The 17,464-nt window shown below is 45.1% G+C and overlaps 1 protein-coding gene across 1 annotated transcript in view; it reads left to right on the forward strand.

The window, feature by feature from the left end:
* The window catches only part of EEF2KMT (eukaryotic elongation factor 2 lysine methyltransferase), a 381,112-nt gene that overhangs the window by 182,788 nt on the left and 180,860 nt on the right, over positions 1 to 17,464 (forward strand). The window contains exon 4 of the mRNA XM_086941230.1: positions 11,797 to 11,898. Within this exon, the coding sequence (XP_086797356.1) occupies positions 11,797 to 11,898 (102 nt within the window). The remainder of the gene's footprint in view (positions 1 to 11,796; positions 11,899 to 17,464) is intronic.

The following is a 17,464-nucleotide window of genomic DNA, read 5'->3' on the forward strand; positions in this document are numbered from 1 at the left end:
CCGGCCCACCCGCTAGAACCGGGCCTGATATTATGCGCCCCGGGATTCCATGCTGGGCAGTTCTGTATTAAGTTCTATATTGAGGCTGCGCGCTGATGTTATGCAGTTCCGGAGTCCCGGGACCGCCAATCTGCACTTCCCGCTGCCCAAGGCCGAAGCAAGGCTTGGACACGGGCCTCGGTCTCCGGCACCACCACCAACAGCAGTTGCTCAGCCTTCTCATCCCTGATGCCGCCTCGAGCCACCGCACCTCCTGTCACGGCACTTGGCAGCTGTCCTCCACCCTTACTTGTTGGGCTGGAACGTCAGAAAATGTTGAAAGGTTGTGTCCCATTTTTCCTGTCACATTTGAAAACATCTGTCTTTATCTAACATTCAAAACGTATGTCAATTTAGTATTTCATTTTTGTTTTCCAACCATTGTAAGTTTCACTGAATGTCATCAGTTTTCAGGTCAATGGCTGTTCTTAAGACGTATACGTTATTTCCAATCGAAAAAGAAGGGAACATACTAACCGTATGCTATGTGAATAGCTGCACTTTTAAACAAGAGCAAACTGTTACTTTATGCAAAGATTCATGGCCCTTTTCTGTTTTAAGCTCTTGAAGAGGACTGCACAAATTACTGTGCTGGTTTCTGTTGCTCTCCCCAAATGTTAACTCTCCAGAACACTGCTCACCGCTTTCTGTAAACAAAGGAGGCAGACACAGTCATATTATATATCGAGAGCAGTTTGACAGGTTTGCAAAAAGCACACGTTTAAATGTAGTGTCCTCTTGATCAGCTGCAAGCCATACGACTAATTAATATTAAAGTGCCTTCAAGCTATTCAGTTTTTGGCATGCAGTTCTTAAACATTCTTTGGTATTGACATAATAAGGTATGTAAACTTGAACATTGCAAGGGTCTTTCAGAGTTTACTTGCTGAGTTACTGTGTGCAATTAGTAACTAGCACCTACTGACTGAAGCGTCAGACTGACCTTTCACTTACCGTGGCATGGCCTAAATGAAATCCTGAAGGATGACGGTGGAACTGATAATTTTAAAATGTATTTTATTGATTTAGAATGTTGAACCTAATTAGAACAGGCACACCTTAGGACAAGAAGTATGCCTACCTCTGTTTTTCTTTTAGCAGTAAATGTCATCATAGTGTGTGCCACTAACCACAGAGCCGTAAGAACAAAAACAGTTCGATATGTAGTGATCTAAAAATTACTTATTTTTTCTGGCAAAGCAGAGTAACTCAGTTTCTAGTATGCTAAAAAAAACTGTGATTTGCCACCTGGGAAGCACTATAAACCAAATACTTAGAAACCCTGTCTTTACACTTCACAGTATCGCCATAAGTGATATTTCTCCTCAAGAAAATGTCCACAATAAAAATGGTGGGAGTAGGGCCAACTGGGCTTCAAGATGGCAAATTCCTGTGCAAGCTGCAGATCTGGCTCTGGCCTTTCTCGTGGCACAAGTGAAGCACTAGGAGCAGAGCCTGAGGAAGGCCCACTGGAGTGCAGTTTGATGAGGCGGACGTCCTGATTGTGGCTTCTGGGTCATCTGTCTACTGTCTATCAGTGTTGTTGTGCAGAAGCACAAACTTCTTTGGTGGCTGCCTGAGGCAGCTAAATAGAGCCTTCTTGCATCGGATTCTATATGAGATATTGGCTGGTGCTGGATGGAGTAATGACGACGAGCTGCTTGAAACCTGGCTGCTACAGAGGGCTTGTGAGGCCTAGGGGAAGACATTGAGCTCAGGGGGTTCCTCATCTGCGGCCCTTGAAGGGCCTCTCCTGTACACCTCTGTGCGCAGCGCTCGCAGAGTGGACAGTAAGGCTCCAAAGATTATCTCCCACCGCAACTGTTGGTCATCTTACTGGGAATCATTATTGCATGGAGGAGAAACATGAAAGAATATTTTTTTGCCTCGTGGGCAGCGACTCCTAAAAGTAACCAGAAGACCTCAGAGAATTTAATAAAGGAGTGGAGGTGCTGCCTGAGGAGAGAGCCCTGCAAAATCCACCTGTAAATTCAGGACAGATCTGCACGAGCAGTCAGGCATAATAGGTAAGAAGATTGCTAGTATGAGGATGTGGGTGGAATGAACTAACCAACAGAGTGCAGCAAATGGAAACTGGAGGAAGTAGATTTCTCAGTGTGCAGTATTGTGGGCTGATTGATTATAACAGTGGCTAGTGTGCTGGAACCTGTAAGCTTTTAGGAAAAGTGCTGTGTATCAGAGAGGTGACCGCTGGGCTACTGGGCAGACGGTGTAACACTGAGCAGGAGGTGGATTAGTAAGGATAAAGGCTCTCCTTGTGATCAGCGACTTCTGGAACACAATTAGGGGGCACTCCGGTGGTAGCTGTAAGCTGTACCGATTGGATGGACAGAATTCTGTTGTAGTGTTGTGAATAAAATGGTGATGCTGGGCGAGAATCCACTCTTTCCACACATGAATCACTCCCCTCTGGCTTGGAAAAAACAATTCTTGTTTGTCAACTGGGAACTGTTGACAAAAGAATGCCAAGCTTTGGCGGTTTACCTGGTACCATTGGAAGTTAATACCAGCATTGAAGAGATGTCAATTCTCACAGATTGACTAGGCTAAAGCGTTTTTAGAGAACCTTCCAGAAGATCCCTCTTCAAAGAAGGTGATGTTTTGGCAGGTCCTGGAGTGGGGCAGTTATTCATACCACACCAAATGTAGGCCCGGGGTATGACTTTTCAGAATGTGGACTGAGAGGAATAACTTTTGTAAGTGTTGTTCGCGTTCTAATCTCACAACTCTTCTACGTTCTTTCTTGGCTCTTTCGAGCCTCTATGCTATTAACCTCTTAAGTGGTGGGACTTTCTCACCAGTGCTGAGTTCTTTTTTTATTTTTCGGGCTGTGTGCTCTTATGGATTCATAACTTCTACTTCTAAAAGGTAGCCATTTGTGTCCTTTTTCCCTACATTTCTGGGGATTTTAGAGTTACGAGGAGGTTTGTGGGTTTTCTGGAGAGAATGGAGAGAGTAGCCAAAAAGTAGCAACATGTTGGGTGATTTATGGGGAACGTGTGTTGTACAAGAAAGAATACAGTTTTGTGTTTCTAAGATTGACAGCATCTAAAGGTTTGTTGTGTTACGATCACCCACTTCCCAGATTCCAGGAATAGGAAGAGTTGTAAAAAAAATATTATTTTTTTTATCACCATTCTTGCAGTTTTGTCAGTAGTAGTCAATTTTTCTTATGTTTGTGATTTCTACCTACTTGAAGTTAGTGGTGAAAAGAGGTGAACCTTGAAATTATAATTTTTTTGAAAAGTATACATACTTCAGAACTAAGAAAAGGGTAATTTGTGTAGAGCTCTTATGGTTTTCACAAAATTACTTAATAATTGAAATGAAAAACTAATTAGAGCAATTAAAAAAATGTAAATATGTTACAATATATTTGTCTGTAATATTTTGCCCTAATGGGCAATCATATTATCACAGTTTGTTTTTCAAAATGTGTTCTTTCTTGCACATTTTCAACCCAGAAATGGAGAGAAATTCAATTCATAATGACAAATGTTTTACTATTCTGTGTTCTCACACTTCTTACAATCAAGAGCAGCACCCTACTTGTGTAGATGAGCCTATCACACCTGCAACAGGAAAGTCATCAAAACAAAATCAGGCAACATTAAGATTCTCTATTTAAAATTAACTTGTTCTGGCAATGTGAGTAACTTTGGTATTTGGGCCCAGGCCCGTCCAGCACCCATTGAGAAATACAAAAAACAGGTATTTTTGCAATCTAGATAGACTGGGAGTCCGTGTTGTGTGCCTTGCATGGATCACACTATGTTTTCTTACCCAGATTGCCTGCAGAGGTCTTATTTTATTTAAAATCATGTATTTTCATCACTTTTCTTTGAGAGAAAGTTTCAGAATCTATTAGGATCAAATGTCAAGATTTTTCTTTTGAAATTTACTCATGCCGGTGATATGGGTAGCTGTGCTGTTTAGGTCCAGGCTTGGCCGCATACAGGGAAACCTATCAACCCCAGCCATTTCTGAAAACTAGAGTACAAGAGGAGTCTGTTTTGTTGTGGCCAGCTTGGATATGTTGTTGTACACTGAGTGCCCTGCTAAAATAATAGATTATCATCAAATTTCTTTGAAGGAAAGTTCTAGAATCTACGGGATCGACAAATTGCCTACCAACCAGCGTTCCAACGCTTCTCTTGGTAAAAACAGCACCTGATGTATGACTGGGCATATCGCCTGCAACAAGATCCGCTTAGAAATTGTACTGTGTCAAGTTAGTGTGCTGTAAATCAAGTTACTGCATGGTTTCAGTTTTGGTATGTGTCCCTGATGTACAGTGGGTACTCCCACATGTGGGAGGCAGCATTTCACTCTGGAGAAGTGTGAGAATTTAGTGTGGTAAGACTTTAGCCGGTGGCTGGAAATGGACAAGTTTTCTGTTACATAAACATGGGAAAAAAATATTTAATTTAATTGATACTCTTTCGCAGGGCATTCTTTTTGAGAAAACATTTTGGAATACTAATACGAGGCATACAACTCTGGGTTCACCTGAGTTTTGTAGGTTTCATAAATATCCAAGGTTGGTAGGGTTCCTTGATTGCCGACTGACCCAGACCCAGATTTGTGCACCATGGCAAATGGGAGGATATTAGGATTCCTTTGGGTGTAGTAAACAATTTATAGGTTGAGAGAGAGATGGTAAGCCCTCTACTCGGCTTCTCCTCAGAAGCATAAATACAGTGTAGTGCCAAGGCTGGGTCCCGTGCCATGATGGCTCAGCATTCCACTCCACCCCTTACCTTTTCTTATTTCTTTCCCTATTAGTCTGGTGGGCATCCCCTCCAGGGTGGGAGATTAGGCTGTGTGAACTCTGTGTCTTTCTAAAGGGGCATTAAAACCACCAGACCATGAGTGGAAAAAAGTGGAAAACAGATTGGGGTGTGGCTTTCACTTCTGGGACTGCATTGCAGCCACCACCCCAGGCACCAGACAGTTTTCCTGCCACCCAAGAGCAATAGAATGGTGCAGTTAAAAGCCTCTCTGCCTGTCAATATGTTAAATATACCCAAAAGAATCAAAATTTCCTCTTGCTTACCGTGGGGATGGCGAGTTTACGCCTTGGGGATGAAAAACGTATGGGACATTATGGGTGAGTGGCGAGGCCCAATACAAGTAAGGGCTGCCCCCATAATTTTTGTATTTAAATCTCCCTGACATCTAGGAGACATTGTGCCGTATACCCCAGGGTTGCAGAAACGCTTTAGGATTGGTGTTGAGGCCCAGTCCTAGGACTGCCACCACCTGTTTTTTTTTGTTTTTTTGTTTCTGTGTCTTTTGGACTTTCAGAATGGAGTAAATGATAAGTCGCTGTCCCAAGGGGAAGGTAGAGGGAGAGGGGTAATCAGAAAAGACTGTCACTGGCACACATGGTGGGGGCAGTGGCCATGCCTTGGTGTGTTGCTTATTATACATAAAAAGGGTAAACCAAATGGTACTGGGACCTGGGTAATTGATAGTACAATATAGAATGGTCCCAGTAAACTAAGACTAGCAGGACATTATATAAAGCATTACAAACACATCAGAAGAGCAATACTCCGCAAAAGATATGTAGCAAATGTTATTTAATCACACTGCTGCATAGGGAAGTTGCATTATACACATATCAAAATTCAAATTCAATATATACAAAGGTGCCCAACAGGACAGGGAAAAGGAAGAGGGGTAAGTGAGTCTGTTGAGGATAAGAGATCGTGAGGAAAGCATGGAAATTTGTGAAAGCATACAAATTCCTAATTCAAATCAATTCAGGCCCAAATCTTCAAGCCAAGGGTACATGAATTATTCATTAATTCAAGTAGCTAGACCCCATTTTTGAAACACAATTGATTTAGTCTCTCTTGTTTCCGAGGGCTGGTGTAAAGAGGGGAGAATGTCGAAGTTTCGACCCCAAAAGTATATCGTAGGACGATTACCACCTTACACAGGGGTCTTCTTCAGGACTGTGATAAAGGGAGGCCACCATAGAGAATCCTACAATGAGTGCTCCAATAAGGGTGGAGGGGCAACTGGCTCCTAAATGGAGTGAGTGACAGTAACACACAAAACGCTGAAAAATCCTGCGTGTCCCTTCCGAACATGCACAATGCAATTAATGTAAATCCTGCCACACGTGTCACGGCTAGAAAGTTATTCAGTAGACATATCTTGTTTGTATCAAAAATTCCCAGGCGCACGTGGCACCGTATCGATCTTCGGTGAAGAAATCACCTCAGTACTCAAGCGGTGCTCTATCGCTACTCGCTGAGTCAAACGACACTGCCTGGCCGAGTGAGGTTTGTTGCCTAAGCAATCCCTGGTGGCCAGTGGATGAGTTCCTACTCTAGGACCACCCTCCTCCAGACATCATCAAGCAGGGATCCACTAGAGCGAGGTACAGTTGGAAAGGGGACGTTCCCCCCCTTTCCAACAGTATATCTTCAAATGGTGATCAGTGCTCGTTAGGGCTGAGTTATGCCCCTCAGCACCCGTCTCAGTGAAAGCGGCCGAACCCTAATGGCTCCAGTACTTAAGCTCCTGCTGCTTTCAGTTTCACTCTTTGATGTCAGCACACATGGTGCTCTGCACATCCCAGAGTAAACAAGCATTTACAATGCAATGGTTTTGCCTTTGTGAAAGTTAGAGCTATTGGCATTGCTCTTGACATTATTTTTATTTATGTTTTTTTAAAAACATAAATAAATGGCATTGTCATTTACAATGCAACTAGCTTTATCTCTCGCAAATGACACCCACAAACACCCACAGAGAGCCCCCCCACCAAACACACAGAGAGCCCCCCCACACACACAGAGCCCCCCCACACACACACACAGAGCCCCCCCCACACACACCCACACAGACCCCCACCACACACACAGCCACACAAAGCCCCCCCCACACACGCCCACACAGAGCCCTCCACACACACCCACACAGAGCCCCCCCACACACTGCGACCCCCCCACACACATTTCAAGCCCTACACACTGCGAGCCCCCCCACACACTGCGACCCCCATTTCAACAGATGTGTGATGCTTACCTGGTACTAAATTGGTCCCTGCATGGCTGAAAGGTTGAAATGGTGTAGGAGGCAAGGGGACATGTATATAGAGCTTACTACCCCTGATGTAGTGCTTTGATGTGATCGAATTGAGGAGGGGACACTGGAGGAGCAGGTGGATAGTGTAGCATGTCACAAGAGGGGACCCATGTTTTCGACCTGTGCTCGGATCCCTGGGCAGCTGCATACATTGCCCATGCTTAGCTCTCACCATGCCCCCTTTACTGGGGTCACCACCAGTTTCATCTCAGGCCCAATGAGTGCCCCCTAATTAATTCTAGGGACGCCCACTCCGGTCAAGTGGGAACGGTAACAGATTAGTGGACCCAGGGAAAGCAAAGTGATCCGGGTAGTGCCAAGCAGACCCAAAGAGTACCGAGCACACCAATGGAGGGATGGGTTCTTAGAATGCTGTGTGGGTGAGGGGGGGGGGTCTGATTGGAGTGAGGGGGGGTCTGATTGGAGCGAGGGGGGGGTCTGATTGGAGCGAAGTGGGCTCTAGGAGGGACAAGATGGGCTCTAGGAGGGACATGATGGGCTCTGGGAGGATGGTTTAGCCATGGGAGCTGTGCTTGGCTCAGGCACCGGTTTGGGGGTTCTGAAGAGTATTTGGACCTGGCAGCAACCTAGAGGGGAGACAGTAGGTCTGGAGGACGAAAGTACAGGGCATACCATTGTATTACTGGACAACACACAGTCCTCTTGCACACAGTACCGGTATTAGACGTTCCCTCGGCCCCCGGGTATCTGCGCCCCCGCTGCCCCCACCTGCTTGCTCCAGTACCGCCCGCTGGCCTCCTCACCGATTCCTGGTGCTGCTCTTCTGCACGCCGCAGACCGGCTGCAGCGGCTTCCGCTTCCGCGATCTGTTATCGTTGCCAGGCGGGGCCGCCCTCTGTGCCCGCCCAGCCCTGACAATGCAAGGGGAGCGGCCGTGCTTGGTGGGAGATGCCTCCTTCGGCCTCCCACAGAAGGCACCCGGGGCTCGGGTCCGTGCTCTCGCGCGTTGAGGGGGGGGTCTGATTGGAGCGAGGGGGGGTCTGATTGGAGCGAAGTGGGCTCTAGGAGGGACAAGATGGGCTCTAGGAGGGACACGATGGGCTCAGGGAGGATGGTTTAGCCATGGGAGCTGTGCTTGGCTCAGGCACCGGATTGGGGGTTCTGAAGAGTATTTGGACCTGGCAGCAACCTAGAGGGGAGACAATAGGTCTGGAGGACGAAAGTACAGGGCATACCATTGTATTACTGGACAACACACAGTCCTCTTGCACACAGTACCGGTATTAGACGTTCCCTCGGCCCCCGGGTATCCGCGCCCCCGCTGCCCCCACCTGCTTGCTCCAGTACCGCCCGCTGGCCTCCTCACTGATTCCCGGTGCTGCTCTTCCGCACGCCGCAAACCGGCTGCAGCGGCTTCCGCTTCCGCGATCTGTTATCGTTGCCAGGCGGGGCCGCCCTCTGTGCCCGCCCAGCCCTGACAATGCAAGGGGAGCGGCCGTGCCCGGTGGGAGATGCCTCCTTCGGCCTCCCACAGAAGGCACCCGGGGCTCGGGTCCGTGCTCTCGCGCGTTGACTAGTCATGGTGTGCGTCAGAATTTCAAAATTATAAATAAAAGAAAAACAGCTGTGATATAGCAAGATTTTAAACTTAATCGGTAAGTTGGCGCCTCGGTGCGCCAATAAAAAACCAGTACGAATCACAGGGCTAAAGCTGCAAGAACTGCCGTGACAGGGCATCTTGGCTCATCTAATCCCTCGGGCAGCTCTTCGCACGGTGACGGCGAAAGGGGGAGGCCAGCATCGGGAAACAAGCGGGAGGGGGCGGGAAAGGGGGAGGAGAGACGCAGAAGATGGCCCGAGCAGGAAGGCGGGTGCCGGCAATGCCGGAACAGATTCGGGGGCGTTCCCGGCTTTTGGCTGACGTCGCGTGACGTAGCCAAAAGCCAAAAATTCTCGGGAACGCCCCCGAATCTGGTCCGGCATTGACGGACAGGCCCGTCTTCCAATGGCTAGCTTCCATTTATGGAGCTAGCCAATGAAAGACGGAGGCCGTTCCTGTCTCTCGTATATATCTCAATAGGTTTTCGCCTGCGCGAAAAAGATGCGCAGAGCTTATACATTGTAAGTTATGTGTCTGCGTGGGCCTTGATGCTCCATGCGGGCCTAGGACTCAAGACCCTACACTCTCCAAGTTAGCGCCCAGTGCAGTGGAACCAGTCACTCCGCCCTATAGCCGGCGCGGTATTTTAGTTAAGCCGTGTGTGAAGTTTCTAAATTTACGATCAGAGCTTACTACACCTAAAATCTGTTTATGTAGTTATGGCTTTTCATTCCCAACAATCCATGTGATAACTTTGTGGGTCCCCTTGGACTGTGGAATCCTAGGCCCTGATTCACAAAGCTATTTGCATGCATAAGCTGAAATTAGGTGTGCAGATTTTTTGATTTAGGAGTGTAAATCCACACTTTATATAATCAAAAGCTACATACACTCGCTTTTTTTCCGGGAGAGTATATTTTTTCCCCTTAGGCAGGAAGATGATGTCTCGGGCTGGAAATGCTCATGGGGTTTTTCACAAATGTTTCAGCAAAGCAATCCCGCCCTATTAAGTGCAGGTGTAAATGTGTGTCCAGGATTGGAATTTGTAGGAAAACAACCACTGAAATAGTGGGTGATAGCGAATGGTTTGGGGAGCACAATAAAATAAAAACGTTGTATGGGGAATTGAACTGCGGATATACGATGTGTTCAGTATGTTAAATTACTTTTGCATGGCTATAAAACAGAATTCCAAAAATGCTCCCGGAACCCTGCAACAACCATACTCCTTTGTTAATTGTATAAAATATGTAAATTTACCCTCAAGCGCAGGAGGAAATTTATGTGAATACATTTTCGATTTTTTTTGTTTATTGGGGCCTAAAGTCTAAATGCTGTGTATGCAAACTAAAGACCCTTTTAGTTCCAAGTGGCCCAGCTGGCAAAAGCAGTGTGTTTTATTGATTGCGACAAAAATAACTTGCTAGGTCGTTGGCAGTGGTCCAGATATGTACTGCCGCGGCCGTTTTCAGTCTGTGTTTATTTGTTGAAGTTCTCTTTTATGCGTTAGGAAACGAATGCATGTGAGACTTATGAAATCTATCGTTATTAGCTGCTCTTCACTTGTTAACGGCAGGAGGGCAAGGAACTTGTTTGTTTTTTGGGGGGGAAGGGGGGCAGTTTTACACCTGCTGTAGAAAGCCTCTTTTCAGGTGCAATTTTGGCAGCACTGGTTGAACAAACTCTTTTCGTTATGGCACGAAGCGTTGCTATTTGGGAATTTCAATGAGTCTGCGGAGAGGCTAATTCAGATGTGTCGGGAATGTCGTGTGTTTCAGGTTCTGAAGTGCAAAGCCTTTCTAAGTGAAGTGCTTGCGGTGGGGGTAAAGATTTTGGACCCTCCGCGGCTCGGGCCTCCTCTTATGATAAATTATCCAGATATTTTGACTGTGGAAAGTGCAGAGTTTATTCATTATTCAGGAAGGCTGTAAATAATATAGAAGTTTGTGCCGTGGCGCCCTGTCGCTCTGCTCCCCCGTCTCTTCCAGTTAAACACCAAGCCTCCGTCGAGCATCTATTTTAGTGCTCCAGAGCCCGCCGGGGCGAGGCTGTGCCGTTTTAGCCTTTCACCGTCACTCAGCTGCGGTGTCAGAGGGACTTGTTGAAAGCAAGCCATGGGAAGCGAATTGTTGCCATTCTGCGTGCATCGGACCTGCGCGTTCCCATGTTCGGTGCTCAGGCCTCGGATTACGGCCGAGTTCCTGTGGAGAGAGCCGTCGCGGTGCCTGTGCAGTCCAGCTGACTCACAAACAAAACATTGCTTCCACTCCGCTCCTGAAGCAGCTCTTCGCACGGCGACGGCGAAAGGGGGAGGCCAGCATCAGGAAACATGCGGGATGGGGCGGGAAAGGGGGAGGAGAGATGCAGAAGACGGCCGGAGCAGGAAGGCGGGTGCCGGCAATGCCGGAACAGATTCGGGGGCGTTCCCGGCTTTTGGCTGACGTCGCGTGACGTAGCCAAAAGCCAAAAATTCTCGGGAACGCCCCCGAATCTGGTCCGGCATTGACGGACAGGCCTGTCTTCCAATGGCTAGCCTCCATTTATGGAGCTAGCCAATGAAAGACGGAGGCCGTTCCTGTCTCCCGTATATATCTCAATAGGTTTTCGCCTGCGCGAAAAAGATGCGCAGAGCGCATCTTTTCGCCAGGAAAAACCTAAAAAGTAACATCTCGAGTTCAACTGTAGCTCTTCCCTCACTAATGGAGATTTATCTGAAGAAAAAAATCCTTCTTCAAGCATTAATTGGATTTTTTTTATTTTAGTGCAGGGACAAGACATTTCGGTGCAGAGGACATGCATGTCTTGTCCTTCACTCTGATTTGGCTGCGTTTGAAGGAAATGCAAATTCAAAATCTGTGACAGTGGTTTTAATGAGCTCTTTAAATTTGTGCACTTGGGACTTTGAGATTAACACACCTACTGTGAAATCAGCCTTTCTTTATCTGTAGGCTTAAGGACTTGTTTTTGTGTTAAATTGTTTACTACCATATTTTTGGCAAATAAACAAATATGAAATAAAAAAGATTGCTCTGTATATTTTATAATAATTGATTTTGCTTATTCCATCATAGCATGAATCAACAGTGGTGGAGCCTCTCGATGAACTGTATGAAGCACTTGGCGATGTCTTGAATATGCCTGAGCCTACCCAGTGCCACAAAATTTACTTCCTGGTATTTATTTTGGAATCAACTTTGTTTTGTTTTTGCTTACTGACAAAGTTACCTTGTAACATTTGATTGTGTTTTCTCTTATGATGTGACTACCACTCCTCTTAACTCTAGGAAGTTTGAAAACAAACTATAATTTGACTAACTCTTAAAGCATACATTTTTTTCGCAGACAACCATATAAAATTAATACAAAGAAGCACAATTGTCGCATATCAAAATTAATTCTTACATTACTGTACAAGAACATTGTCCAAATGTGTCATAACATAGCACATTTTTTTCATCCTTGAGGTCCTAATTGGTTACTGTTCGACTAGGCCCCTTACATCCCATCCATTTTCTTCCTGGACGTGAACTTATGTTAACCCTCTGCCTTTTTGTAACAGCTCTTCATTCAATATTGCCATCTCCAGTCATCAAGGATTGATTAATAAAAAACCACCCATCCCTAAAGTTGAGGCATCTTAGTTAAACCGTAATTTTTCTCTACACCATTTTGATATTTTAAGTACCATAAAAACACCAGCTGTATACACTTGCAGCTTCTTCCTCTGACCCAAAAATGATTGAATCTCTAGATTCGCAAGCGGGGTTGGATGACATGAGGGGAAGAGTCGGTTTCTAGCTAGGCATTTCTCATTGACTAATTTGTTAATAGAAGAGCGGCCTACCGTCATCAGACCATGAAGTAAAATATAACTCAAAATAGGGTGGAAATTTGAAACCAGGTACAGTAGGAAATTCCTCTCTTTCCTTTAATAGTACAATAACAAGGTTAGAGATCGGGATACTCTAATAGCTCTTACCTATGCACCTGACCAGCTATTAGGCACCGCACGAGGGCAGAAACATGCCAGCACATTTTAAAGATGGTGGGGCATTGTACCTCGAATATCCATAGATCTGTTGATCTATTTTTAATCATACCTAAGGTACCACCTAATAAAGGATATACCTGTAGTATTCCTTAAGGTGGTTTCGAACATGAACTGGATGCCTGTCTTAAATGGGTAATTAACTCTGTCATAAATTAGGATTGAGTCCTCCCTGGTAGTAATCCCTTAACAGGGTGGGATGAGGTGACCACTGATGAAGCATGCCACATTACGTGGGAGACCACCTCATCTAGATATATTTAGGCTCACAAGGGATGTGGCTCCTTGGAAAAATGACCTAGAAACAAGGAAATGCCATTCCAATTGAACACTCTAGCGCACCTGCTGGGTTTTAATGTATCTCTAGAATGCTTGCCCAGCTCTCCTGCCAGGGCCCTTAATTCCAAAGATTACCTCACAGAATTCCACCAGATCTTTACAATGAGCAAACCGCCATGTACAGTCCGAGGGAAACAGACCTCGTAATCCCTACAACGGTGCCTGAGCAGGCACAGCCCTAATTGTGTGGATTACAGTTCCACTGCTGCCCGACGTGCTCCTCAAGCCCATTCGAAAAGCAGCGGTCAGTCCCTCTGCCTCCGACCGACGGATCATAATCCGGCGGTTGAACCTCTTCTATGGATGTCAGTGGGCCAGCCACCTTTGGCCTGTCAGTGGCGGGCCCGCCGACTTCGGAATAAGGCCCATAGTATACAAATGTTGAATATGCAATGGGAAGTCATTTATGAGCACTACGGTAACCTCTTAACATATATTTACACCCATTCAAATATTTTGTGATTCAAACTTGCTGTTTAACCTTTACTTTGTTACCTTCAAGCTTTCGGAATGGCTACATTTATGTTAAGGTTGTTCATGTTTACGGTCTGTTTGCATGAGATTACCTGAAATTCCAAAACATTACAATTATCACAGTTTTTTAACCCAATATCTATTTTTTAAACATTTTAAATACTCTGATTGTAGTCTCCCCTGAACCACCTGGTTCTTTTAATTTTCTATACAATTCATTTAAATGAATCCACACATCTGTATCCTACAAATGAACCACTAACACACTGGTTATTCAGTTCCTGTCTCTCATTGTTATCCCCATGTTAATGATTTACCATTTATATGGTGTACCTGATGCATATGAACCAATTTTCTTTTGGATAATATGTCATCAGTGTTCAATCTCGAAATACCAGTTACTAAATCAAATTTTAAAAATCTTTTCCACTTTACACAGCATATTCCGATTTCCATGTACATTATTGAAGTTTCATTTTATTATTCCTGGTTCATATACATTACCCTATTGATACTCTTGTAATATTGCCTCTCGTGTGACAATGATGTTCTTAACAAGTGCAGTGCAATAATGTATAGCCTTCTTCGCACTACTAAAAGTTCTTTAAACATTCTTGCCTTTTTTGTAAATATTCTACGTGTTTTGAGCAACATCCTCTTCCTCTTCCGAAGTCATTAAGGAATGCAAATGATGACATGATATTTCCACAATTTTATTTGTTTCAGTACTCATTCACTTGCTTATTCACACTGGTTTGGGATTACATATGACCTCATCCACTTACATGCAATCTGTTTATGTATGCATACTATTTTTTCTCGTACAAATACTGAAATCTAATGTCCAATATTTCATTTATCAATTTTTCTATAACTGTCACAGGTGCTTGTTGTAAACAAAGTTGAATGCGGAACACCAGCGTCGTGTAGTTCAGGATAGTTTATTTAAGATGCGAAGCAGAAAACCCAACCATCGTGTACAAGATGAAACGGGCAACTGCCAACCGTTACATAGAACACAGGACATGTCACAAAGTGGAGCAGCGCGAGTGCAGCGCGCGACATGAAATGTGACATGAAGCAAATGCAAATATAACACATCTCCTTTCCTTAAACAGAGAAGGAAAAAAGATACAATCAGCATAAGTAAATCAAAAGCTCATAGTAACCCTTTACAAAGAAAAGGTGAAACACAAGAAAAACAAAGCATCATTGAACACATCACTTGGTCTTGGGAAATGCAGAGAAATGCAGAACAAAATAAAACAAACCATTCAACCCCACATTCTCCCTTAAACAGACGAAGTTACACGTAGTCTTTCAAATAGGCAGGAGCCACCTTGCAGCGAAGAGGTCTGCAAACTCTATCAGAAGGAACAAACTTAGGCTTTCTTTGGTAAAGTGCTACCCTGCGGAGATTCCACGTCTGACCATTTTGTAGCTTAACATAGTTGCCAACTACGGACCTTACCTGGTAGGGTCCCCTAAATTTGTTGAACATCATTTGATTGCCCCCAGGTTTTACTTTTACCAGGTCCCCTTCAGCTATTTTGGAAGAGACAGCTTTCCCCATGAAGTCGCCCCCCACACCCTTTTTTTTCTCATGTAGCCAAGTAGGAATGAGTTTAGTGCCTGGCACCCTCCCCCTCATGAGCTCAAAAGGTGTTACAGACATGTTGCTATGAACAGTAGTGCGGTATGCCCACAGCATTTCCTTGATCTCCTTCTGCACAGGGCGACCTGACGCTAAAGCGAGCTGCATAGTACCCTTAACAAGCCTGTTTATTCGCTCACAAAGTCCATTCCCTTGTGGGTTGTAGAGCGATGTACGCAAGTGCTTCAAACCAAGGAAAGCAAAATATTCCTCCATAATGGCAGAGGTAAGCTGCGTACCATTATCCGTTAACACCATTGAGGGAATGCCCTCACGTCGAAATATTTCATCAAGGACCTTGATAGTGGACTCTGCAGTAATGCTTTTCATGAAAGCGACCTCAACCCACCTGGAAGTTGAGTCAACCAAAACAAAGGCGAATTTCTCAGCATCAGTCAGATCATGAAAAGGACCTATGAAATCAATGCAGACCTTCTGCCATACACCATCGTCTGCAATGATCCTCCCCATGCCATCTTTACTGGCACAAACTTGTAACCTCTTTTCAGACTCCCTGCATGCCTGGCACTGCTCAACCCAACCCTTCACCTGTGCATCTACACCTGGCCACCAAAAATCCTGTTTGACACGTTTGCCAGTAAGGGTTTGGCCAAGATGGCCCTCATGCGCCAGCGCAATGATGCGGGGTCTAAGGGATGTCGGAGGTACATACTTCTCTCCCCGCACAAGGATGTGCTCACCCTGTAAAGAAATCTCGTCCTGTAACTGAACATAAGGCCTAAGAGCAGATGAGACAGTGCTCTGCCTTGACACCCCTTCTTTGCACATCTTGATTAGACCAGCCATAACGGGATCTTTCGCCATTTCCTCAATCCATTCCCTGCTAGATATGGAGCTAGGTAAATCACTTTCCAAGTCATCTAAAAACGCGACTACATTCTCAGTCACTAACTCCTTGGGCGGTTCTTTGGTGTCAGGTAATCTAGAAAGACAGTCCGCCACACTGTTGCACCAACCAGGTAAATATTCTACCCTACAAGTAAACTCTTGTACACAAACAGCAAGTCTCGCTAACCTCCCAGAGCAGTTCCTAATCCCGCCAGGGGCCAAAACCTTCAATAGGGGCTTATGGTCAGTCCTGAGTGTGAAGGTGATTCCCCATAAATACACCCTGAAATAGCGAGTTGCCCATGCAGCAGCAAGAGCTTCATGCTCTATGACTGAGTAGTTCCTTTCGGTCTCAGTTAGAGAACGCGACGCAAATGCAATGGTGTTCTCTTTGCCACCCCCTTTCTGTGTTAAGACCGCACCAATCCCAAAGGAACTAGCATCAACAGTTAGGAAGGTGTGATAAGACTGTACAAAACTTGACAGAATGTTAGCATCTAATATGTTCTGTTTGATCAATAGGAAGGCATTCCTCTGATCCGCACCCCAAGTGAAACCTTTCCCTTTCCGCATGATAATACGTAAAGGTTCGACTTTTTCAGCAAAGTTCTTTACAAATTTTGCATAGTACTCAACCATGCCCATAAAATACCTTAACTTGTCTTTGTCATCAGGTTCAGACACATTACATATTGCACTTACAAGGTCTTTCTTGGGTTGTATGCCAAGGCCAGATACATGGTACCCTAAGTAGTCCACTTCTTTAACAGCAAACACACACTTTTCCCTGCGTAATGTTAGACCAGCCCTTGAAAGAGCAGAAAGAACCTTGTCCAGAATAACATCATGGTCACCCACATCCAAACCATGAATCAGGATGTCGTCCTGGAAAAATACTACCCTTTCAATGTCTTTTAATACATCAGTAATGATCCTTTGGAAAGCACTTGCTGCAGAACAGAGGCCAAAAGGGAGTCTTTTAAATTGGTAAGTACCCTCCGGTGTGATGAACGACGTAAACTGCTTTGAGTCCGGATGGAGCTTTACCTGATGGTACGCACTGCGAAGGTCTAACTTTGAAAATACCTTTCCTCCACCCAAACTCAGGACAATCTCATTTATGTTCGGAAGCGGAAAGCTATCCATTATCACCGCTTTGTTAAGGCTCCGCAGGTCCACACAGAAGCGCAAAGATTTGTCCGGTTTCTGTGTGATCACCACTGGACTCAACCACTGTGTGGCCTCCACAGGCTCAATTATATTATCCTCTAATAACTGCTTGATGATTTTCCTGACCTCATCTCTTGCAGAAAGGGGTATTTTCCTTGCAGTGTGTTTCACAGGTGCTATATCTCTTCTGGTTTTGATGATGTGC

The sequence above is a fragment of the Lissotriton vulgaris genome, chromosome 10 (genome assembly GCF_964263255.1).
Source record: "Lissotriton vulgaris chromosome 10, aLisVul1.2, whole genome shotgun sequence".
Lineage (NCBI taxonomy): Eukaryota > Metazoa > Chordata > Amphibia > Caudata > Salamandridae > Lissotriton > Lissotriton vulgaris.